We start from the raw sequence: 25,751 nt of genomic DNA, 5'->3' as shown, positions 1-25,751 counted from the left end.
TGCATACATTCCCATAACTCTTTTCATCTTGTAAAACTGAAACTCTGTACCTATTAAACAATAACTCCCCATTTCCCCCTCTCCCTAGACCCTGGTAGTTATCATTTTATTTTTTGTCTCTATGATATTGATCTCTAAGTACCCATATAAGTAGAATCATACAGTATTTGTCTTTTTATGACTGGCTTATTTCACTCAGTATAGTATCCTCATGGTTCACTCATGCTATAGCATATGGCAGAATTTCCTTCCTTTTTAAGGCTGAATATTATTCCATTGTTTGTATATGTGACATTTTGTTTATCATTCATCTGTCATTGGACAAATGGGTTGCTTTCATTTTTTAGCTATTGTTAATAATGCTTCTATGAACATGAGAGTACAAACATCTCTTTAAGATCCTGCTTTTAATTCTTTGGGGTATATGCCTAGAAGTAGAATTAACCAGCAGAATCATGATAATTCTACTTTTAATATTTTGAGCAATCAACATCCCAATTTCCACAACAGTGGTACCATTTTACATTTCCACCAATAGTGGGGATCCACCCAGTGGAGTTCCAGTTTCTCTACATCCTCACCTAACACTTGCTGTTTTCTGGGTTTTTTGATAGAAGCCATTCTAACAGATATGAGGTGACATATTGTAATTTTGGCTTGCATTTCCCTAATGATTAATGATGTTGAACATCTTTTCATTTGCAGATTGGCCATTTATAGATCTTATTTGGAGAAATGTCTATTCAAGTCCTTTGCCCATTTTTTAATTGGGTTGTTTTTTGTTGTTGTTGTTGAGATTTAGATTTATTTATATATTCTGGATATTAATCCCTTATCAGATACATGATTTGTATGTGATGATTCGTTTTTTTGCCTGATGCTTTCAGGATCCTCGCTTTGTCTTTTTCAAGTTTGATTATAATGCAGCTCTTGGAGTTCATTTTACTTGGGGTTTGTTGAGCTTCTTGGATATTTATATTCATGTATTTTATTAAATTTGGGAAGTTTTCAGCCATTATTTCTTCAAATAGTCTCTCTTCCCTTTTCTGTTTTCTCCTGGGGCTTCCACGATGCGTGTGCTGGTCTACTTTGTGCTGTCGCACAGGTCTCTTAGGCTCTATTCACTTTTTTTCATTTTTTTTTTTCTCCTTCTGTTTTACAAGCTTGATATTTCCATTGTCCTTCTTGGTATTTGCTGATTCTTTCTTCATTTCTGTTATTTTACTTTTTAGCTCCTGAATTTCTTTTTGGTTTCTTTTTAGATTTTCTCTTTATTGATATTTCCATTTTGTTCATACATCATTTTCTTGATTTTCTCCACATCTTCCTTTAGTTCTTTGAGCATCTTTAAGACAGTTGTTTTAAAGTCTTTGTCTAATATATCTGCCATCAGGACTTTTTCAGGGACAGTTTCTACTGATTTATTTTTTCCCCTTGAATTGGCCATAATTTCCTATTCTTTGTATGTCTTGTGATTTTTCGTTGTTGAAAACGGCAATGTAGTAACTCTGGAAATCAGAATTACCCTCTTCACCAAGGTTTGCTCTACTTTGTTATTGGCTTTGTTCATTAAACCTAGTAATAATAATAATTGTTGTGGGCTGTCATTGTGCCAAGGATCAACCTGAGGTGTAAACTTAAGGTCTTCTCAAGTCTTTTCTGAGCCTTTCCCTGGGCGTGTGTGGTCACTTTCTAATTTTCCCCATATATGCAGCTGTTTTTAAATGTCCTAGTCTTTCATGTCTGGCTCTGGAAAGGGTAAAAGGAGAAAAATGAAGGAGGGGGAAGGACACTAGTCCTTTAAATGCCCTGGAAGTCACTTCAGCTGGGGAAGAGGGGGTTGGAACAATGTGTGTGTATGTGTGTGGGTGGGGGGGTTGTGCAACAAGGATGCTGCCCACTTCTTTGTCCGCCCCTTTGTAAGCAGAAGCAGCAATCCCCAGTCAAAACACAGAAGCCTGATATTTGGAGACTGGGTCCTTTTTGCCCACCCTGGCTCCCACATGCTGTGTGCAAACTGCTCTAGGAACACGTGTACAGCTGCCTGCCACATGGCTGGGGTTGGGGGAGGGGTAGCTACTACTGCACCCTCAGCTATAAGTTGCTGAAAATGTAGCTGAAATTTACCATCCAAGCCTTCCTCTGGAAGTTACAAGACTTCATTAGACTCCAGAGTTTCAGAATAGTTACATGATACAGATTCTGCCAGTGTAGTTGTTGCGCAGGTGAGAAGACAAATTCCTGATGCTTCCTATTCTCCCATCTTCTCAGAATCCTCTTTCCTGCATGAGTTTTTAAGACAGAACCGTAGCAATATCTTTGGCATGTCTGGGAAACCGTTACAGAAAATTGTGGATTACTAATGGAAAGGACAGCTAGTTGATGGTAATTAGAAAGTTATTAGTTATAAAAATTCATCTGGGTCTAATCATTAAGAGCCTGGAAATCAGGCAAAAGCAGATAAAATTTCTTCTGCTCTCAGTGATGGGAAGCTACTGAAAGTATGTCATCAGTAAAAGACACTTGTTCATTCATTTATTTGTTTAATAGGTAGTGTTTGAATACATACTGTGTACAAGATGATTTTGTAGACAGGAAGGGTGCAGCGATGGAATGGCAGGGCTGGAGAGCCAAAAACCTGTTGGGAAAAGTCCACAGACTTGTAAATTACAAAGAAATATGATGTGGGAATAGGAATATGGGAACTTAAAATAATACCAGGTGTGCTTTAGGGAATTGGGGAATAGCTTAACTGAGGAGGTGACATTTTATAGTTTTGGAGGAATAGTAGTTTACCAGGTGAAGAATATTGAGAGCTTAACAGTAAGGTCATGGGCTGCTCAGGGAATGGTAAATAATTCATGCCTCTGGAGTTGTGGGAAATAGACCTTGAAAAGCAATTTGGGATCTGATCATTAAGGGCGTAATGTGATTTATTTGATGAGGGAACCATCAAAGATTTTCAGGCAGGGGACTGAAATGATTTTCTTTATTTTTTTCTCATCTGGAATAGTTAACTGGCATTAATGAACTAATATATGATATAAAGAACAATACTAGATTTTAGGAAGCCTTTTGATTACATCTACTCATTGCATTTATATCCATAATTCATATCCATAATAATTAAATGCGTGGACTATTAGGACGTTAAGAACTGGATTAGAATCATAGTTCTACCACTTTGGAGCATTTATACATCAATTGATGTGGTAAACCTCCATTTTTCTCATCTGAATAATGAGGTTTCCTAGTTTCTGGGCACTATTGATGGGGGAAGTAATGAGATTTCTGTTGAATGGGGAAGAAACCAAGGGAGACTCTCCACTGGCTGTAATGTAGCCTGAATGTACTCTGAGGACTGAGTGAGGGCCATAACAAAGGTGTGCATTTAACCTGTAAGAGACGATCAGTTCTAAATAGATTTTTGTACGCTACGTTTAAGGGTCTGGAGAGGGGAACTGTTGAAGGTTTTTAAACAGGAATCCACATGGTCCAATTTTTCCACACTCCTTCCCTTGTGTCCCAATGTAATTATTAATAGTGTGCCCCCTTTAACTCTCAATGGTTAACCCAGTTTGGATAATAAATTAAGTGGCCCGTCACCTTCTAAAAACAAAAATATAGTAAGAACAAAGGGCCATGGTTGAGCTACTTGGAATATAAGTAATGAGAAAAAATAAAGGAACCAGCCTAGAAGGTTGGAGTGAAACAGAAAAGAAATAGTCTTTATAAAAGCCAACAGAAGATAGTTTTAATGGTATTAAGAAGGTGAAATTTTTGAAATCAGCAAGGTCAAATTAGCAAGGTTATGGAGCATAAGCGAACATCGATTTATCAAGGAGAGTGCCTCGCCTGCTCTAGACAGGGCACTTTCATTTGGGCACTTGGAGAGAGGCCATATCTCGGGATCTTTCTTTGAGGATAAGGACGGTGCCTTTTGTTTGTATATCCCTAGTGCCTAGCACAATAGTTATCAGGTAGGAGGTACTTGTGCAGTGTTTAAGACTTGGAATGTAATTAATAGTTTGTAAAAAAGGTGAGGTAGTAGCTATATATAAAACACTTAAAAAATTTGGTGGAACGGAGAGGAGACTGTTTTTAGTTTGGCAGCAGGTAGAAAGGAAAGATCTCTGCATCTTAAATGTTAAGATGAACTCAGTGAAGAGGGGGAAATTAAAGTTCTGAAAAGGGAAGGAAGTTTGAAAGCTAAAGTTCTTGCTGCTTAGGGAAGGATCTATTGCAAAGTGAACAGTGTGGCCTTAAAAGAGGTAAGTAGATAATACACCCTCACCCACCCCCAGCCCCCAACACAGCCCTCCACCCCTGCCCCCCAGCCCTTTGATGAGTTAGGAATATGCTCATGAAAAGAATACAGTCATCTGAGTCGGAAAACCTAGAGCTAAATCTTAACTTTACCTTTTACTTGATTGGGGCAAGTAATTTACTCTCGTATTTAAATGACTTGGCTAGAGATTTTAGTGGTATCTGTGAGATGCCTAGAAAACCCCTCCACTGATCTCTTCATCATCTACCTAGCTACTGCGTTTTCATGATTATGTCCTTCTGGCCAAAGTTGATTGTCCCAGCACATCATCGCTGTGACAACATTTCACTGGCCAGGATGAGCGCCTGACCCAGGTTCAGCCAATGAATGTCTTCCTGGTATGTTAAGGCCCAGGCTGAGAGGGGTTAATGGAATCTGTAAGATATGAAACTAGTGACACATCAGTGGCCATATTTCCCCACCAGCTGGAGGATACTGAGCTGTAGTAGAAGAGAATGATGCTGGCATGAGAGAAAATCAGGGGCAGAAAAAAGGATTCAGACAGACAGACAGACACAGTCCCAGCAACCTTAGAGTGCCTGAGACTTTGCTGCCTTCCAGATCCTCCTAGTTTGGCTCTCTCACCCTTTCTTGCAATCTGTGAGCCAATACAGCCAACCAATTTCTTTTCAAGTCATGCTAGTGTGACTTGAGTTTCTTTATCTTATAACTCAGCTAATACCTGAATTTGGGTGAAGTGTTCTGATTCCAGTGCTCATGCTTTCTCCACTGTAACATATTCTTTCTCTAGGGCTAAAATCTTCTGTCTAAATTTCCATCCCTTCCTAACTTGTGAGGGCTTTCGTGAACTCTTTCTGTCTTCTATAGTGCGTTGGTTTCTTCCCCGTCCATAGATCCTTCTCTGATCTGGCAAATGCCCCCCTCATCCTGGAAAGCCTTCACCTTGATTCACTGGGCTCCACTAATTCGGTTGTGACTAAAGCATGCATAGGGATTTTGGTAGAAGATAAGTTTAGAAGGTCATCGATTGGGGCCAGATTGAGGAAAATTTAGACTACAGTCTCAAGTCATTTGCTATTGTCTTGATCAGAGATGTCCAGTAGAACTTTCTGTGATGATGGAAATGTTCTGTATCTGCAAGCTGTTAGCCACGTGTTGAGGACTTAACATTGTCTAGTGCAACTGGGAAATTGAATTTTTAATTTTATTTAACTTTAATCAGTTTAAATTTAAATAGCCATATGTGGCTAAGGTTACCACTGTTGGTAGTGTAGCTCTAGCCATCAGGAAGTCATCAAAAGGTGTGTTTCTTATTTCTTTTGTTTTTAAATCAGGGAAATGATATGTGTTTTAGAAAAAAAAAAACTGGAAAAAATGTGGGCATTTGGATGGTGAGGAAGAGGCAAGAGTAGAAAATCACTTTCTATTCAGGATGATGGTGTCTGTAACAAGGACAAGGAGCAGATGAGCTGCTTTGGGACAGTAGACGTGGAGCTTCATTCTGCAGAAGTTGCGTTGACATTGTGGGATGCATAGACGGAGATGTCCAACAGACCATTGCAGATAAGAGTTTAGAGCAGAGAAACCTAAGACTAGAAGTACACATTTTTGTAGTCGTCTACATAGAGGTGATAAAGCCATAGAAATGGGTCATGTCCTCCAAAGAGGGGATATCAGTCTTGGAGAAAGGAGCATCCAGGGCCGAACCTTGAAAGCTGTCTGCATTTAAAAGGCAGAAAGACGGAGAAGAGATGTGAAGGTAAAGTTTCTATAAGGTATTTTTCAGAAACCAGCCCTTAATCCATGTGAGTGCTAGCAGGAACCCTTCGCTTGAGGCATAGCCCTCATCAGGGAGAGCAGACATTTTACTTGAAAATGTGCATGAGTATATCCCTCATGGTGTGGATCTGGTAGATAGCTATATTTAGCAGGCATGGGGCAAGTAAAAACTATCATTGTGCTGTCATAGCGTCATTTCTCCCTATAGAATCGTAAATGTATCCGTAAAACATGATTAATCTTTGGTCAGATTGCCAATAAACACAGCAAACTCTGTGTCCAAATAAATTAGCTTATAAACTTGGGGGAGAGAATGGCTTGCCCTGCCTTGGTGTTTGCTAGATAATCAGTAGTTGCAAATAATATGATGCTTAAGTGGATTGTCTTTCTTTCTTTTTTTGGCAACATAGCACAGCTTGCAAGATCTTAGTTTCCTGACCACGGGTCAAACTCGGGCCCACTGCAGGGCGCTATCTAAGATTAAGGAGAAATTGTTTGGGAGAATCTACCTAAGATGCGATTTATTATGCCAGTGGGAAGATTCATGAATTTCCCCATAATGTGTCATACACTCAGAAGGTAGTGATCAAGCTGCCTGCTGAGAAAGGCTTGGGAGTACATTGAAGGGCAGTGTGAATGAAGAATTTGAGAGTTGAAAGGGGGCACTGGCAAGGAAGAGAAACAGGGAAAAGGAAACATGGTAGAGAAAGGCTTAAGGTTAGATCTCTGGAGCAGACAATAGGGAGCAGGTCAATTTGCTGCCTAGCTCAGTGCCTGACACATAATAGATGCTCAATAAGTATTTGTTGAAGGAAAGATAAATGATGATTAGGGAGAAGAAATATTGCTTCTGAAAGACCAGTGTAATCCTGCTTTGGCCCCATGCTGTCTTATTCATTACTTGACCTCAGTCATCACAATGTCTTCCTGACCTTGGGTTACTGTTAATTTATTGTTAGAATACACACTAACTATTCTGGGTAGAATATTTGAATGTGTAGTTTACTTTCCTTTTGTTTTCAGACTACAGAGTAGGAATGACAATATCTAGCCCCTGAATATCCTGGCCTTGGGTGACATTGGGTGATCACTTCTGGCTCACCTCACAGGTTAGAAGTATGTGCTTATTTACTCTGTGTGGTTTCTGGTAAGGCGATCAGGAATGGTGAGCAGCAGGATAGGGAGATTAAAATTATTTCCAAATGTGGGTATATAAACAGATGTAAGCATATTAGATTTTAATATACAAAACTGATTGGGTGCTATGTAATTTTCAAGTTTCTTCTTTTTATTCAAAACTCCTCTGAAGGCTGATAGTCCACAAAACCATAGTGTATAGACTTTTAACTGATTCTACTCAAATATTATAGCGACCTCGTATCTGATACTGAAAACAGATTTTAGAATCTGAAAAGATACAGAGCCATAGAAATTGTATTTTCAGTTTTAAGCTAATATATATTTGCAGCTCAATTTAATTTATACCCTATGCTATGTATCGTTTTTGACATATCTCTTTGTGTGTATAAGTGTGATATGTGGTACATAGTCTGCTTACAAAGAAAAATTTGACTAAGGAAAAGCTGGGTTTGATCTGTTTCATTCAGTATATGTTTATTTGAGTGTCTCACAGGCTCTGTTTTAGCCACTGGGGATACAGCACAGGATCCTCTCCCTGCTGGAGCTGTTGTCAAGACATGCTTTCAGAGGGGAGTATTTCAGGTTAGGTGGTACCTAATCAAAGAGAGTTACCTTAATCCTCCAGGAGAGTTATACTTTCAGGCAACTGAGATATAAACCACTGAAGAGAGGGATTTTCATTTGGCCTTTGTCTGCTGTGGTCACTGCTGTAACCACAGAGCCCAAAATAGTGCGTGGCTCATATGTCTGTTGATTGAAGTGTCTATTGTTTTGAATTTGTATAATCAGAGACATGTACTTTAATAAATGATTTTTTACACCCAGATGGTTGGAAGTTTTATAATCTCATTTACCTTATTTTTATGTTTGTCACCCACTTTTTGTTTCCCTTGGTGCCCACTGTCAGGATGCAGGAACAGCTTTTTATATTAATAATTAGTCATATGGTAATCTGATATTGCAAAGGTTAGATTTGGAAAGGAATTTAAGAGATCATCTTTTGTTTAGCATCCTGCCTAGGAAAAACTGAGGAAGATTATTAGGTATGTATTTTTAATTATCGGTTAAAAAACTAGGACAACATAATTGGGTGCTCTCTTGAGAAAATGAAGAAAGGTACTTAACCCTAGATATAAAGATACTAACCTGAAAAAGTTAGAACTTCTGTGTGGGAAAGTGAAAAAAAAAAAATCGAGCGCCACTAAGCTGGTCTTTGTTGATATCAGAAATGGGCCTGTCATTCATTTTGGCATTGAAGCATAGCCTCCTATCTCAGGGGGCAGAACCAGGACTGTTTTTTTTCCCTCCCAGAGGAGCTGGACAGTTATTACAGGTTGAAAAGCCTGACCAGTTTTTCAAGAGTTTCTCCTTTTTTATCCCCCCGTGAAACTCATGGTGCTTTTGCCTAGCTTTCAAGATGCGCTAAGGTCTCCTGCTTTGTGACTGCTTCGGAGCCAGCAAGTACCCTGACATGTATAATTCGAAATATGCAGATTTCATGAGTAAGTTCCATCTTATTTTTTAGCCAGTTAAAACTGAAGTGATTTTCAAAAAAACGTTAGGGTGGAGTTAGGCACTGTATTGTTTCACCACTTTTATTTTAAGCCTATTTCTAAAACAGTCTTTAATAAGACCTGTGCTTTGTTTCTTTTTTAGTGTCTTTGATGCATTAGACAGCATTCGTATGTCTTTTAAAAGCCAGTAACGAAACAATTTTCTTGAGCATCTTTTTAGTTTTACTAAGTATTTTAAATTGAGCGTTTCTGAGCTCGATTGCTCACGTCTGACACAGTCTCAAGTTTCCACTGAATGGTAACAAAGACTGTAGAGTGTTGTTGGTACTGCAGTGAGAGGCATGCTTCTTTAGACCAGGTAAGAGAGATCATTTTGTTTCTTACTGCTGGATACATTTTTACAGGGTTTATTTTATATTCTTTCTACAGCAGCAATGTTAAATTGATAAAGAGCCAGAAGCACGCTGAATTCAAGACGTCCTTGCTTGTTGCAGACAGGAAAACTACAGGGTTATGGGGGTTGGGGTGGGGGGGAGGGGTAGAGTAAGCTGAGTTTATCACTCAGTTACTTACAGAAATCAATTAGAATATAAAAATAATTCTGGAGCTCCGTTTTCTCCGTTCAGGAACTAAAGAAGCAGTTAAAGAAATGGATAATTTTAAAGAGACTTCGTGGTTCTTGCTTGTGAGTGCAATTCAGATGTGAGTTTTTACTTTCATTTCTTCCCAGTAGTTAATAAAATAAGCTTTGCCTCTTACTATACGTTTTTTTTTCCCATTTACGAAAACTCTGAAATTGTCAGCAGCTAGAGGTGCTTCCTCAGGATCTTTGGAATAAACCTGACACTTAGAAAAATATTTTAGCTTTTATAGCCGTTTCATTCCCTTTCTTCCTAGTACATTTTTCTTACAAGTATTTGTGCTTTGAAAATGTCAGCTGTATTCTAATGAAGCCCAGGCATTGTTTGCTCATAAAGGGGCCGGTGCATTCCACTGCTTTATGGTGTATTATGAAGCACAGTGTGAGCGTGTGGGTGGCACCATTTGGTGTCTGCCTCTTAGGGTAGTGACTGCCATTATGTTAGTCTTGGATGGGCTTAAAGAAAATATAGCGTGCAAGATCCTATATGAATCTGGATCCTGTGAAGAAAATCTTAACTGTAAACAATACTGCCTGAGCCTGGAATGTGTGACAACTTGAGTTGATCACTTCAAGTACCCTCTTGAAGCCTGCGTTTTAGTTACAATTAATATTCTCCCCCTCACATCTCTGGTTTTGTGATGTATATAATATTTACTCATTCTTTGAACTTGAGTAAAATGAATGTTTGTAGATAAACTTTGACATTTTAGATGGACACGGTACAATTTTCAATAATACATTTACTTAAAAAAAAGTTTCAGGGAACTTAGTGTGGGTAGGGAGGGGGAGTGGGAGAGGAGGTCAGGCAGGGGCTTTCTTTCAGTTAGGAAAGCCCTGATGAAGAAAAAAAGCAACAGATGTTTCTTCTGTTACAATTGAGGTTGTTTCATTCAGAATTCACAGTAGCTGGAATGGGGAGGGGCGGTCATAAATCTGACTTAATCAGTGAATAAAAAAAACTTAGTCATTTAAAATTTATTCTTTTATATTCAGGATTTGAGAAACAGTATAGAGTAACATTCCGAGTAACATACTTTTTGAAGAGCCTTTTTTGAAGCTTAAAAAAATGATGTGTAATTAGTGGAAATGTGAGAAAGTTAATTTTAGTGCCTTTAAGTGATGGAGAAAATGATCATTAAATCGTATAGAATATTAGGAAAAAACTAAGCCATTATAAAATATATAAGGAATACTTAGATGGCAAAAGTTTGTAATTGCACAATAGGTATTAAGGCTCAAAATGAAATTGCAGTATGAAACATCATTTGCATTTAGTAAGAGATTATTTTATCTTCAGTGTGAAGCATGAGACTTATTCCAGAACATCTTTGAATAAGAAATGTGGGAGAAATATTTTGAGTTTAATTTAAATGATGTGTTGCATTGTCCCTCTTTTTAAAAAAAAAAAAAGATAGTAAGCTTGGAGTCAGTAAGCTAATGGAAAGAGGGGAATGTTTATCTGCTGAAAAGAGCAAGAAGGAAGAGCTTGGAAGCGATCATTTTTGTAATTTGTGGAGTTCATAATGAGTAAAGTAAACGTCTATCCTTCTACAAGTAACACAGAGAGAAGTTCTGTGCTCCGTATAATGTTTATATGCATTACAACTTTGTGCATGTCTTAAAGGTAGCTCTTGGAAAACCAGAGCTGAAGACCAAATCTTTCACATATTAAGCACTGACTAAAATTTTGCCCTACCCTACACTGTAAAGTTAGTAACAATATATAATAGCCAAAAAATTCTTTGAACCATAGTTCAAAATTTGCATATGGAGCAAATGTTAAACGGTTTTCTTAGTGCTTAGTTGGTTCTAAAGAAAGGGCTGGGAAAGATAGAATGATTCAAGGAGATTATTAAAAAATGTCTCTTGCTCTTAGCTAGGACCTGTGGGCTTCCCTGAAGATTTTCTTTGCTTCACATAATGACAACAGAGTTTAGAGGTTTCAAAACTTTTCAGATCATTGTTTGAATTACAATTAAGAGTCTAAGATTGATCTGTGTACAGTGTGTTTTTTTAAGGAATAGCAGTATGGCATGGTTGAAATTTTTTCTGTCTAAGGTAACTAACTTACATGGAGTTTAAAATGGATTTACCAAGTTAAAGGTTTGGTTAGAGTAAGAACTTTCATAATTTTGACCAAAGAATGGTATAGTTTTGATGGAATAGACAGCTCTAAAAAAAAAAATTGGTGACCTCACTTGTGATACGTAACATTGACAGCATCATAGACTGTAGTTATCAAAAATATGTCACTTAATGATTATAAATGTAGGCACGACAGTACATTACAGCATCAGCAACAACATTGCAGAAGTCATTGAGACTGTTAACCTTTCAACTTAAGAACAATATGTTGACTGAAAGAAGACTTCTGGAGTGAAATACCTGTGGTTCCTGCCTTATAGGTGAACTCTTTAGCAAAAACCGAGGTCTAGGAGAATCTGAGCCTTCCCTGTTCATTTTTCTCCAATTCAGAATAGCCAGAGAGTGACTAATTTAGACGTTCTTGCTGCCTTACATACTTTTATGCAATTAGAGACTATTGATGGTGACTTAGAAATCTCTCATTTCTGGTGTGGAAGTCAGAGGGAAGATTTGCTGGATGCCTGCATTTTTCTGAAAAGAAAACCTTTTACACTGTTGTTTAGGAGCAGGTATGCATGTTGTGCTTTAAGTGTATTATGAGCTAACTCTGTTTTGCAAGTGGCTCCAGGAACCTGTGGTGTAATAGCATTCTTTCTTTCCACTAAGTTTTAAGCAACCAGTTTTCAAGTGAACTTTTGGGTCTTGACTCTAAAGCCGGAGATCATCACCAGGGGGCTTTCTTTCTGGCACTTGGCTCTCTCTCGCAGAGTTTGGCAGCTCTCTTGGCAATTTCTCTGACAGAAAAATGAAGAGACTTCTAACTGAGCACTTACTGTGTGCCAAGTAGACCCAATAGAACTTATTTATAAACGTTTCCAGAATCTTTTAATGGGTAAGATTTTTAACACAGAAGAATTGGTTGATACTGATGTCTAAGATTTCTTGCTCTTACCAGTGTGGTTTAAATGTAGCTTCAGTGATAGCTTTCAAGTGGAACATACTGTTGAGATAAGAAATTGATAACTGTGGTTTCAGCATGGCATTTGGAATATAATGAACCCTGTTTTAATTTGCTAAGGAAAAGAACCTCTTTGAAATTCTAATTCATGCGTGGTCTTTGGCCTTTTTGAATTTGTGTCCTAAAGTTTTAAATTTATTTTAAGAACACAACTTTTAAACTCTGGATCTGTCTGTAGTCATTGCCACCTTTTGTGAATATTAGAAAAATAGCTTCTCTTGACTGTAAATTTAGAATGATGCATTTGTGAACACTTTCTGGGGCAGGTTACCATCTCAGAGGGGTTGTGGGCTTCTTCATGAGAGTGATTTCCAATTAAGTGCCCTTGGGTATTCTAATGCGCATCAGTGCTGATCCTTGTGGTTGCACCCAGCTGTGTTGATCTGCTCTAGCCATTCAGTGGCTGTTGGTACGAGATAAAATGTGCTGCTTTCCGCTCACTCTTTTCTAGGCGTGCAGGCAGTGTCTCTGTGCCATCTGGTGGGTGTATTTATTGGCTGTGGTGATGGTGCTAAAAGTAATGGTTGAAAACAGACTAAACATTGTAAAGGTATAACATTTAAGAACAAGAGACAATAACCATAATAATAATAATAATAATAAAATAAGGGTCACCTGGCCCTTTCTCTTTTTAAAATGAAAATAGAGATAAGTGTTGTAGAAAGAATCTACTTAGACTCCATTACTTCCTTAACATGAACAAAGAGAAAAAGGGCACTTGTAGTAGTTTGTCCCAGTCATACTTGATCCTGAGAATCGTCTGAGGCACTTGCATTCCCACCTGGTTTCTTTAGGTGTTCAGTGGAGCCCAGAAGTATGTATTTTGAATGAGAGGGACACTACCCTCTCTCACTTCTGTCACCTCCTTTGTATCCTGTGACCAGGCATATTTGGGAAGAGTCACTGGCAAGGCTTGGAAGAACCAAGTTGTTTGAGGCCATATGGTAAACTAATTCAATTATAAATCAGAAGATAGAGAGTCCCAAACTGGGAAATTCTCATTAAGGAGGTGGAAGAGAAGTGAGAAAATTAAGAATTAAAAGATGTCCTTGTCTGAGCAAGGTAAATGGAAAAAAGGACAAAATGACATGTTTTAACTGAAGATAAAGAAGCCAGTGAAGAAGCAATAGGATCCATCCTCTAGATGAGATGCATTTTTTTTTTTTTGTTTTTGTTTTTGTTTTTTTTTTGTTTTATTTTATTTTATTTTATTTTATTTTTTTGGGGGGTACACCAGGTTCAATCAACTGTTTTTATACACATATCCCCATATTCCCTCCCTTCCTTGACGCCCCCCCCTCGATTCCCCCCCACCCTCCCTGCCCCAGTCCTCTAAGGCATCTTCCATCCTCGAGTTGGACTCCCTTTGTTATACAACAACTTCCCACTGACTATTTTACAGTTGGTAGTATATATATGTCTGTACTACTCTCCCGCTTCTTCTCAGTTTCCCCTTCACCCCCCGCCCCCTCCCATAGATGAGATGCATTTTTTTGAATGGATATTGAAAAAATATTGAAAGGGAAAGGTCCTGCAAAAGAAACCCAGTGAGAATGAACTAAATGATTTCTAAGATCTTTCAGCTTTGAGGTTTGATGAACTAAATGAAAACGATTATGATATTCCGGATACCAGAGCTTGAATTAAGGAGTTCATTTAAGAAATGAAGAGGCCCTGTTTAAATTCTGACGTGTGGAAAGATGGAAAAAGACATGTTTTTCTCCTTTCAAATAGAAGATTCCAGAGCATTTATGGTTCTGGATACCAGAGAAAGAGGGAGCTAGCTAATTGTTTTAAAAGGTGTCCTCCAAGTAAAAATGCTTATCAAAGCCAAGAGAAAAGGCTTGATCCTCTAGGGAGAGTATGTAGGAAAGACTGATGGGAAAGATTTATTGACCCATTAGGAGTATGCCCTGAGGGCAGTAGAGCTGTTTTCTGTTATGGTTATTTCAAGGATCCTTTCTGTGGTTCTTTGGAAGGTTCTGGTGAGGTGATCCACTGGCAGGGAATCCTAGAAGTCCTGTATTCTGACAGCTGCAAAAACATCTCAGCTTTGGCTTCCATGCCTGTGATATGTAGGAATGTGCATTTCAGATCTTCTGTCTTTATCTCTGTGCCAGGAATGCTTGATTTCCACTTTGGAACCACATTCAGAGAGGGAGGTTCTAGAGGTCACTCTAACCATTGTACTTTGGAGATATTATGAACTTTTATCTTCTGTTTGTCACCCTTCCCATTTATAGTGATATTATGGTCACTCACGTTAAAAAGTTCAGTAATGGTGTTGGCCTTTGGATTTAATCTTAGCAACTTTGGTGAACATGATTGAGTACAGATGCAACAAAATAGAACATAACAGTGGTATAGGGTGCACATAGGTAATGCACATTATAGTAGCTAAGCTATAAACAGAATGAAAACTAAAAAAAAAAATCTGAATATATTTGAACAAAAATGAATGAAGTCAGAGTGACTGCAAGGTTTATTTACCTCTTGTCCTCAATCCTGACATGCACACATGAATGTGCTCTATTTTACCGTCTTACACATTTGCTATTTCCAGTTGGATATGCTGTCTTTTCAAATTAATTATGAGTAATATGTGTTTCATTTATGAAGAGAGTGCTGTTGATCTATTGGGCCTGAGTTATTTTTCAAATAAAGGTGATAGACATCCCCTGAGCCATCTTATTGTTCTCCCTACTTCACTCTCACTTCAGTGACATACGTTGCTTTCTAGATGGCCAGCTGAAGTTAGAAATACAGTCTGAAGGTTATGGAATCTTTACTTTTGCAAAATGAGTGGGCCTATTCCAGAACTGACCTGTGACTTGGCCTCATTAGTACTGTATTTGAAACTGATCAATAGCCTTTAAAGTAGTTATTAACAAATAATTCAAAGGTAGCATAAGAAGGAAAAGAAATGTTTGGCACTTATTTTTTCTGAGTCTCCTCATTCTCTGTTGGAAATGTTAATTGTGAATGAAGTGAAGCATGTGATACTGTCACGTAAGTGGGCAGATCAGTGGAGCAAATAGAAAGTCAATGAGGTAGACTTCCATATTAGCATGGGGGAGGGGAAGCAGATTACTCATTAAAAGTAGCCATGTAGGAAAAACAAATTGGGTCATTCACTTCTCACATCAAATAAATTCCAGATGGTCAAGGATGTAAAATTTAAAATGGAGGCATCAAAGTATTATAAAAAAACATGGGGGATGTTTAATAGAGTCTTTAGTATGTAACAAACGCAGATTAAATTCAAAGAACAGCATATCCATCTGGAAATACCATACCTGTAAGGTGAGTAAAATACAGCACATCCATGTGTAATGTGCATCTTTAGGGTGGGAAGCAAAGATAAATAAACTTTGCAGTTATTCTGACCTCCTTTATTTTTATATTTAAACATACAGACCTTTTTAATATGACACTAAAGTCATAAAAGGAAAGAACCGTAAGATTGACAACATTCTTTTAAAATGTGGAAAGAAAATCATATATAAAAGCCAAAGACAAATGTCAAATTGGGAAAAATATTTTCAGCAGGTATAACAAAGAATATTCTTATTCGTTGAATATTTAAAGAGGGTCAACCAATAAAAAAAAACAACAGCCAATAGAAAGATGGTCATAATTCTCAGGAAGGAAAATTTAGATGACTTTTAAATAAAGCATGTCAGTCTTATTCATAATAATAAAATCATAATAAAATCAAAGTGAGATATTATTTTTAACCTAAAGATTGACAAAAATAAAGTTTGATAACACAGTGCGTTGGTAAGGATATGTGGAAATGGACACATTCATACATTTCTGAACAGGGGGTGAATTGGTACAGCCAGTTGGTACAACTGATGTGTGTAAAGACATATGTGTAGTCATTACAGTATTATTTGTAGTAATAAAAGATTTTACTATTAATAATGCTCGTAATATGAACAGCTTTCCATTAAGGGACTCAAATAAGCTGCTAGAGCCATAAAAGGAAACATTATATAGCTAATGTAAATATTGAAGCAAAATTACATAGTATATACATAGGTATGGAAAGACATCTAAAATAGGTATAGTATTGTTAAGTGATAAAAAATAAAAAACATGCAAACCGATATATTATTCAACCATGTGTGTAAGGAAGAAAGGATACTTAGGAGTATGTGTTTGTATATGCCTAGAGTATTTCTGAAAGGTTATGTATGAACTGGCACCAGTAGCTGTCACTAGGGAAGGGAATGGTTAGGTAGTGGCTGGGGGTGGGAGAAGTCTTAGTTTTCACTGTATGCTCCTGTCTCCTGCATTTGTATCACATGCTTCCCTGCAGACACTCTTGTATTTGTGCATTCATTCATCCAGCAAATATTTGTTGAACTCCGCCATCTCCCAGGTACTGTGCTAGGTGCTGGAGATACGGCAGTGGATGAGGTAACGAATCCCCTGTTCTTGTAGAACTTAACATTCTGGGTCGGTGGGCTATGGACAGATAATAATCACATAAGCAAGTAAATATAAATTTGAGATAAGTACTCACATTTCATCATATAGAGATAAGCACTCTGGTGAAAAGTCATAGTAAGTGCAGAAGTGCTGATGTAGGGTGGTCAGGCATCTCTGATGCACTGACAGCTGAGCAGTGTCTTGAAGGAAGCTGGGGAATAAGGCATGTAGATAGTATTTGGGGGAAGAAAGTTACTGGCAGAGGAAACTTTAAGGACAAAGGCCATGGGGTAGAAATTTGCTTGTCATGGTTTGAGGCACAGCAAAGAGGCCTGGAATGTAGTGGAATGAAGGGAGAGATTGGGGAGAGATTTGACAGGTGACGAGGTCAGAAAGGAGGCATCTGGTGACACAGGGCTCTGCAAACCATCATAAGGACTTAATGCTGACTGAGATGCAAAGCGCACTGGAGAGTTTCAAAGAGAATTACTCCACAAAGCAAGATCACTGTGACTGCTGTGTGACTGTGGATAGAGCAGTGCTGTTCAGCAGGATAATGTAAGTCATATAATTTAAAGTTTTCTAGCAGCCACATTTAAAAAGGTAAAAAGAAACAAGTAAAATTAATTTGAATGATAGATTTTATTTAATCCCATATCCAAAACATTATCATTGAGTATGTAATCAATATAATCAAATTTTTAGTGAGATAGGTTTTGGTTACTTAAACAAATAATGCTGTTTTTAATGGGAAGATATTTTATACTGCTTCAATTTTAAATTAAATTAATTAAAATTAAATAAGTTTAGAAATTATATCCTCAGTCATAACTAACTACATTTCAAGTGCTTTATAGCCTCTGTGTCTAGTGACTACTGTATTGGAAAGCTTGGGAGTAGAGTTGTGAGGTGAGGTGGGCCTGACGTGGGACAGGGAGATGAATCAGGAAGATATTGCCATAATTCAGTCTGGAAATGGTGACTTGGATCAGAGTGGTAGCAGTGGAGTGGATGAGAAGTGGTTGTATTCAAGATACATTTTATTTTATTTTTTGTAAACATTAAATCATTTTTATTGTGGGTGTGGATACAGATGTATAGCAAAGAACTAAATAAAAATTTAAAATAAGGACCACCATCATAAAACCAGCAATGTGGGCTTCCCTGGTGGCGCAGTGGTTAAGAATCCGCCTGTCAATGCAGGGGACACGAGTTCGAGCCCTGCTCCAGGAAGATCCCACATGCTGCGGAGCAGCTAAGCCCGTGCGCCACAACTATTGAGCCCATGTGCCACAACGACTGAAGCCCACATACCTAGAGCCCGTGTTCCACAGCAAGAGAAGCCACTGCAATGAGAAGCCAGTGCACTGCAATGAAGAGTAGCCCCCACTCGCCGCAGCTAGAGAAAGCCCACGTGCAGCAACGAAGACCCAACACAGTCAATAAATAAATAAATTAAAACAAACAAACAAACAAACAAAACCCAGCAATGTTCTGATACATCCACCTCTTGTTACATAGGTAGTTTGGGTTTGTTTTTAACATGGTTTTCTTTTTCACACTGCTTTTTTTTTTAGTATGTACGATTTTTAAGGGTTACTTTGCATGAACAGTTAGTACAAAACATTAGCTATATTCCCCGTGTTGGACAACACATCCTTGAGCCATGTTATGCCCACTAGTTTGTGCTTCCCACGCCCCCAGCCCACCCGCCCGCCGCCTTCCTCCCCACTGATAACCACTAGTTTGTTTTCTATTAAGGATACACTTTTAAAGATAGGACCAACAGAATTTATCAATGGATTGTATGTAGGATATAAGAGAAGGTCAACAGTGATCTTTTTTGGTTTAAACAGTTGAGGAGTGGAGTTGACATTTACTGAGATGAAGAGAGAGATGGGAGAAGGAGGTTTCTTGGTGGGATGGGGAGAGGTCAGGAGTTAGATTTTGAGTAAGTTAAGTTTGAGTTACCTATTAAACATCAAAATGGAGATATGCAAAAGGACGGTTGGATATGTGAATCTGAAGTTTGGGAGAGAGGTTTAAGCTGGAGAAATATACACGGGGGCTGCCAGGCCACCTGGTGAGGAAGAGTTGACAGAGCAGAGTTGGAGGACTGATCATCAGGGGCTCCTGAGTGATCTTGGAGAGCAGGAGCCAGCCACCAAGACTGAGAAGGAGAAGCCAGTGGGTTTGGAGGAGAACCAAGAGAGAATGGAGGTTTGGATGCCAAGTGGAAGAGTGTTTGAGAGGAAGGTGTGAATTTAAAAAATACCAGATACAGCTGGTAGGTTAAGGTTAAGTTGAACACTGAGAATTGACCATTAGATTTAGCATCGTGGAGATGATCTTGGCAAGAGCTATTTCAGTGAAGTGTTGGGGTGGGGGGGGGGGCAGAGTAGGAGTGGGTTAAAGAGAACAGAGTGGAGAAATGGAGACAGCAGATGTTGACAGGTTCTGTGAGTTTTGCTGTAGAGGGCAACAGAAATGAGTTGGTAGCTGGAGAGCTGTGTATGGTTAAGAAAAGTTGTTTTTGTGTTTTGTTTTTAAGATGAAAGAAAAAAATGCTTGTTTATGTCCTGATGAGAATGATCCAGCAGAAGGGGGAAGATTGTGATAATGCGGGAAGTTTTCGAAAGAGAGAGTAGCCGGAGGGATGTGATTTAGACAAATCCATAAACTACCTGTGTATAAAAGAAATTTTTAAAGTAGATAACAGAAGGTAACAGAAGAGGAAAAGCAAGAGGATTGTATAATCTGTGATTAGCTTCTTACTAATAAGTAATGAAATTGCGTAGGTCACTTTTTCCCATTTTTTAATTAAGGTGTAATTTTACATGTAGTAGAATTAACCTTTTTTAGCCCAGAGTTCTGAGTTTGACAAACACATATACCACCACAGTGTAGGTCATTTTTAACCTTTTATTTAGGGCTGTAGGTTTAGCTTGTCCTGTGAAGTTTGGACCCTGTGCATATGGGATATATCTACTACTTCTGATTTGAGATATTAAAAAACCCGTAAAATAAGCATATTCTTTCCTACAGTAAGGTACTGATTTGGTTCTTCTAGGAGGTTGTGATACAGGCTTGGGTGAAGATTGTCCCCAAAACTAATTCAGGCCAAAAAAAATTTTTCCCCCATAAGGTCAGTACTACGAAAAATAACATACTGATATCATGTAGACAAACCACAATTATTTGAGCTTTTCATTTTAATTGGACATATCGAAGGTGATTAACTATCACTGGAACCCCCCAAAGGATTATGAATGAAAGAAATCTTTGGTGTCTGGACAATTCTAATGGAAAACAGAAGGATTCCAATTACTCAAGAAATCAAAATAAAATTTGAGCCAAAATTTTGTGCCTGTGCCAAGATTTGGCGTAAGTTTTAGCTCTTTTTCTAGCCCCTTTCCTAGGTGATTGATCTCATTTTACTTAATTCAGGGAATTGCCAGGGCCAAAATCCAGGCAGGTCTTTAAATTTTTGTTTTTAATAAATACATCAAGTGCCAGACATTGGCTTCTGGACAGTGTCAAGACCCTGTTGCCAAGGAGCTATGAATTAAGGCCAAGTACTTATGAAAAATAGTTTAGACTTGGTTTGGTTTACTCCTAATGTGGCTGAAATTTCAGGAGACTGGATGTTTATTATCTATTTAAATATTCTTTTGAGTCCAAACAATTATATTTCTGCTGCTGAACCTAGTTGATTTGATGGAAGTAAATTATGTCTAAATATGTGGCTTTTATTTCTGGATATTACAATTATTGAAATCCCAGTAGAGCCCCTTTAACTGTTTCTAAGAGATTTCATTTTTACTAATTATAGAACACAGATATTTGATTTATAGATCTTTACCTTGTTTCAGCAGCTGTGGCTGATTGTCACTTTTTTTCTCCTTCAGAATAAAAGGTTTTTACATTATAAAACAAGTGCATACATGTTCATAAAACTTTTTTAATAATAAAGTATAAAACAAAGTAAAAAGCTAACCTCTATTAAATTTATCTTGCCAGACTCTGTGCATCTGTAAACTTATGTGTAATTGTAGTTTTTAAAGTAAATGGAATCATACCATTTAATCATCCTCTCTTATAATGGGAACATTTTTTCATGGCAATACATACTTGTAATTTTTTTGGGGACTTGATAATAGTCCATAATACACACGTACCAAAGTTTTAAACATTTAAATTGTTTCCAGGGTTTTGCTTTTATCCACAGCTCTGCAATCCTAGGACATGTGTAACTATTCTTATCTGCTTAGGTTATTAGGATACATATCCCACAGAGGAAATGCTGGTCAGAGGGTATGCCCATTATTAAGTGGGACATTGTTGCCAGGGCCAGGGATCAGCTCTCTACTTAGGCAGCAGAGGGCAGTTGAAAGATTTTTTGTTGAGGTAGAAAGAGCCTTATTTAGTGTATAGTTGTTTATAAAGCACTTACTTAAAATTTTATACGCTAACACACACAGTCCCAAAACTCTTCCCTAAATACACTGTTGGACTGTCCTCCAGAAACACTAATAGATGTGTTAGCCCCTTGATTGCAGTGGACAGTTCACTTGCCCTGGAGTATCCGTAGTGCTTAGCATTAGTACTTGGCATACAGTAGGTGCCAAGTAAATATTTTTTATTTGTTTATTTTTAATTTATTTAAAAATTTTTGTTTATTTTTGGCTTGTTGGGTCTTCATTGCTGCACGTGGACTTTCTCTAGTTGTGGAGAGCGGGGGCTACTCTTCTACTCTTGGTTGCTGTGTGCACGCTTCTCAGTGCGGCAGCTTCTCTTGTTGTGGAATACAGGCTCTAGGAGCACAGGCTTCAGAAGTTGCGGCGCATGGGCTCAGTAGTTGTGGCTCTTGGGCTCTAGCGTGCAGGCTTAGTAGTTGTGGCTCACGGGCTTAGTTGCTCCGAGGCATGTTGGATCTTCCCAGCCCAGGGATTGAACCTGTGTCCCCTGCATTGGCAGGTGGATTCTTAACCATTGCGCCACCAGGGAATACTTTCATGGTTTAATTTTTATATTTAAATATTTGATCTTTCTGAGATTTATTTTGTGCAAGATGAGAAATCTAAGATTTCTTTTATCCAGATGGACAATTTCTTGTCTCAACAACATTCTCTGAAGTAATATACTCTTTCTGCATTCATTTGAAATGCTACTTTTGCCATATATAAAATTTTCATATATAAATGAAGTAATTTTTGGACTTTAATTCATGTTTTGTCACTTTCTTTGCATCCTAGCCATTGTCACATGATTTCAATCCCTTTAGCTGTGTAATAATTGTGAAATTTGGGAGGCTACAGTCCCTCTCTTCCCCATTATTCCTTTCTTTCAAAATTTTCTTGGCTGTTCTCTCTTTACTCTTCCAGATACACTTTAGAATCAATTTGTTAAGTTTATTAAGTTCCATCTAAATTTTTTAATATTAACTAGCATGACAGATCTGGCTTTAATGAGGTTTTTCTTTTTGTTTTTTGACTAAGTTTTATATTCTTAATTTTTCTTTATTGTTAAGTTTCAAATTAGGGTCGATCTATTCCCTAACCTTAATTATTGTTTTGTTTGTTTCTTGCTTCACTGATTTTTTGCAAGTTTTTAACTTTTGTCTCTAACATGGTGTATCACAGATGATCTTATCTTAAACATTCAACAGCCTTGTTTATTTATTTTTCAAGATTTATTTATTTGTTTATTTATTTTTGGCTGACTTGGATCTTCGTTGCTGCGTGTGGGCTTTCTCTAGTGGTAGCAATTGGGGGCTACTCTTCATTGCCAAGCGCAGGCTTCTCATTGCAGTGGCTTCTCTCCTTGTGGAGCTCGGGCTCTAGAGCGCAGGCTCAGTAGTTGTGGCACACGGGCTTAGTTGCTTCATGGCATGTGGGATCTTCCCGGACCAGGGATCGAACTTGTGTCCTCTGCACTGGCAGGTGGATTCTTAACCACTATGCCACCAGGGAAGTCCCCTTAAGGTCGTTTTGAAAAACCATCTGAGAGCCAGGCTTTATCATGGCTGGGCCCTTCCTCACAGGGATCAGTGGTGTGCTCCCCTCCTGCCCGGGACTGAGTTCATGGCACATGTCTGTCCATTACAGAGCTGTTCCTCCCTCTGGAATCATAGATTAGTATTCTCCAGCTAAGTGAATTCTTAAGCAGGTGAATAACCATATTTGGGGAATTTTGATAATAACCTTAATGTTTAGCAATTGATAAGATATGCATGTTATATAAAAGATCAGTTGCACAGTTACAGAGTAAGGAAACTTTATTTGATAATACCAGTTGTTCAGTCATGTTTTGAAAACAATAAACAAAGGACCCGGTGTTTAAATTTATTTCACCTGTTAAAAAGTAACAGAAGATACAATTTAGGCTACATTACAGGAAGTATGGCATCCAGATTAGGAAAGGTAATAGCTCCAATCTGTGCAACTCAAACAGTTTTTATTGTTTTGTGCACCTCTTTGGTGCCAGGAACTAAACCAGGTGCTAGGATACAAAGCTGACAACACAGCCTACTTATAGTAGAATTACAAGTAAATAATAGTAGATTTTATGAAAAGCCAGAAGGGCACTGCCTCTGGGACCTTGTACAAATTATTTAACCTCATTCTGTCTTAATTTCTTCATGGGTAAAATGGAGTCAGTAGTAATACAGGACACTGTTGTCCTAAGCATTAATGAGATGATGTATATGTGGGAAGCCTCTGGAGAAGGCTCTGGCATGTAGTAATTGCTCAGAAAATGGTATGGAGTATCATTTTGAAGTGCTGGAAGGTACAGGTTATCCCAGCAGAGAGAGAGAGACTTCCCAGCAGAAGGAAAGGTGTGCACCAAAGGTGGGGTGGTTGGTCTGAGGCCTTTCTGGAACTGCGGAGTATTTAATCTGATTGGAGCGTAGTGTACACGTGGACGGAGTAGCTGAAGATGAAGCTGGGAAGGGAGGCAGTGGTGAGATCTCCTAACAGGAGCTTTTGTGCTGTGTTGAGGAGTCTGAGAGGCATTTGGGAAGTGTTGTGGAATCTCTGAAGGCCTTAAATAGGGGAGTGTCATCCAGAACAGTTTCATCAGTGGAAAGACTGGTTTGTCACAGGTGTGTGAAGGGGATAAGAAAGCTCTCTGACATAGGATATCCAGTCGGGGAAGATGGCTGCACCTTGGAACCACCTGGAGAACTTTAACAGCCTGATGCCCAGGTTGACTCCAGTTCAATCATATCAGCTGCTCTGGGGTGAGACCCAGACACTGGCATTTTTTATTGCTTCCCAGATAATAACATTGCACAGCCAGGGTTGTGAACCTCTGAATTGCAGAGTAACTGTGTTCAAACCAGATTTGATAAAGTTCCAAATTAAACAAGCACCGGCAACATAAAGGAACCAGGGTAAGGAGATAACAAGTAGGCTGTGTGGTCGGTTGAATGAGGAGGGGTTGATGGTTTCTGATTTGGGCCACTGGGTGCATGATGATCTAGACGAAGCAGGAGAAGCAGATTTGGGTACTGGGCCTTGCTGACTGGGCATGAGAAAGATAATAAATATGATTTTGAAATGTAGAATTTGAGGGGAAATGAAACAAGGCAGATGGGCAGAGAAAGAAATTGAAGGGAAGGAGTCAGTGGTATAGTTGAAAACTCAGAAGACAGCGTAAATAATTGATGCATGAGTTCCCTGAGAAGACAGGAAGTGCAGAGCAGACATGAAAGAAGTAATTTTTATGAGAATCTTCCACTCAGGGAGAAATAAGTAAAAATACGTGAGGTTGCAGGTCAGTTCACAGGTTGAGGAAGAAGAGCCTAGTGGCCTGAGTTCCTTACTGCAGGAGGTCTACAGAGAGTTAGGAGATGAGAAAGAGAATGGCATTCAGGAGTTGGGCTAGCTTTGGAGGCAGGGAGAGTGAGAAGGTGTCTTTCGGGCCCTGCTCTTCAAAGTTGTTTTTTCCCTAGAGTTTCAATATTGACCCTCTTTCACACACTTCCTGTGTGATCATGTTTGTAATATTGGATTATACTCTTATCTTTTAAGAGAAACATTGATAAACTGCAGTTTGTCCAGAGAAGTTAAGTAGTTGACATGGTAGTTCAGAAAATTATTGGTTGGCTTTCCATCTGTGGGGAAGGCACTTTGCTACCTTAATTTGAAATTTAAGTTTTTGAAATCACTTCAAAAGACTATATGATAGTTTCCACCATCAGTAACTAGGTGGCATCATATTTATTTCTCCACTGTAATGAAATCTCAAAAAACTGCCAACTCAACGTTTTGAAAACATGTTAACTTTTAGTATAAAATGTTATAACTATAAAGAAATTCTAATAGATGTTTATTTTATTTCATGTTATACTTCATGCATTTCTTTTTGTTCTAAGGAAGATCTAACTGGAATTCTCAACTCTGATATAAACTATGATTTGCATTATGAATTCTTAAAATATTTTTTCCTCTAAAAAACCAACTTAATATCCAGTAGATGTCATATAGATCCAACAATTTATTTTACAGATCCGCTGTTCAGCAGGACTGATTGTCCTCACTACAACAAAGCAGTAGTTGGTTGGCTTTTCAGTATGGCTTTTTGGTCCTAACTTCCTTATTAAGATAATTATAAATTATTTAATCACAGCTGGTTAGGGCCATGGATGTATATAGATAGATAGAAGATGGCCTTGATATTGCAGAACATTAACCTAGTGTTTTGATATAATTTCAGGTAACGTTTCATTTGTGGCATTTCCAGTTTCCAGCACCAACTCACCAACAAAGATTTTACCAAAAACCTTAGGACCAATAAATGTGAATGTTGGACCCCAAATGGTAAGAAAATCATCATATCTTA

The 25,751-nt window shown here is 38.2% G+C and overlaps 1 protein-coding gene across 3 annotated transcripts in view; it reads left to right on the top strand.

The window, feature by feature from the left end:
- TFDP2 (transcription factor Dp-2) overlaps nt 1-25,751 on the top strand; it is a 168,394-nt gene that overhangs the window by 92,786 nt on the left and 49,857 nt on the right. For 2 of the 3 annotated variants that reach the window (XM_057738179.1, XM_057738178.1), the window contains exon 4: nt 25,626-25,729. In XM_057738179.1, the coding sequence (XP_057594162.1) occupies nt 25,626-25,729 (104 nt within the window). Of the gene's footprint in view, nt 1-9,031; nt 9,080-25,625; nt 25,730-25,751 lie in introns of those variants that run through there. The other variant, XM_057738180.1, reaches the window with a different exon arrangement.

This window comes from Hippopotamus amphibius, chromosome 6 (assembly GCF_030028045.1).
Source record: "Hippopotamus amphibius kiboko isolate mHipAmp2 chromosome 6, mHipAmp2.hap2, whole genome shotgun sequence".
NCBI classification, from domain to species: Eukaryota; Metazoa; Chordata; class Mammalia; order Artiodactyla; family Hippopotamidae; genus Hippopotamus; species Hippopotamus amphibius.
The sequence above is the reverse complement of the archived record's forward strand: the minus strand, read 5'-3'. Positions and strand labels throughout refer to the sequence as shown.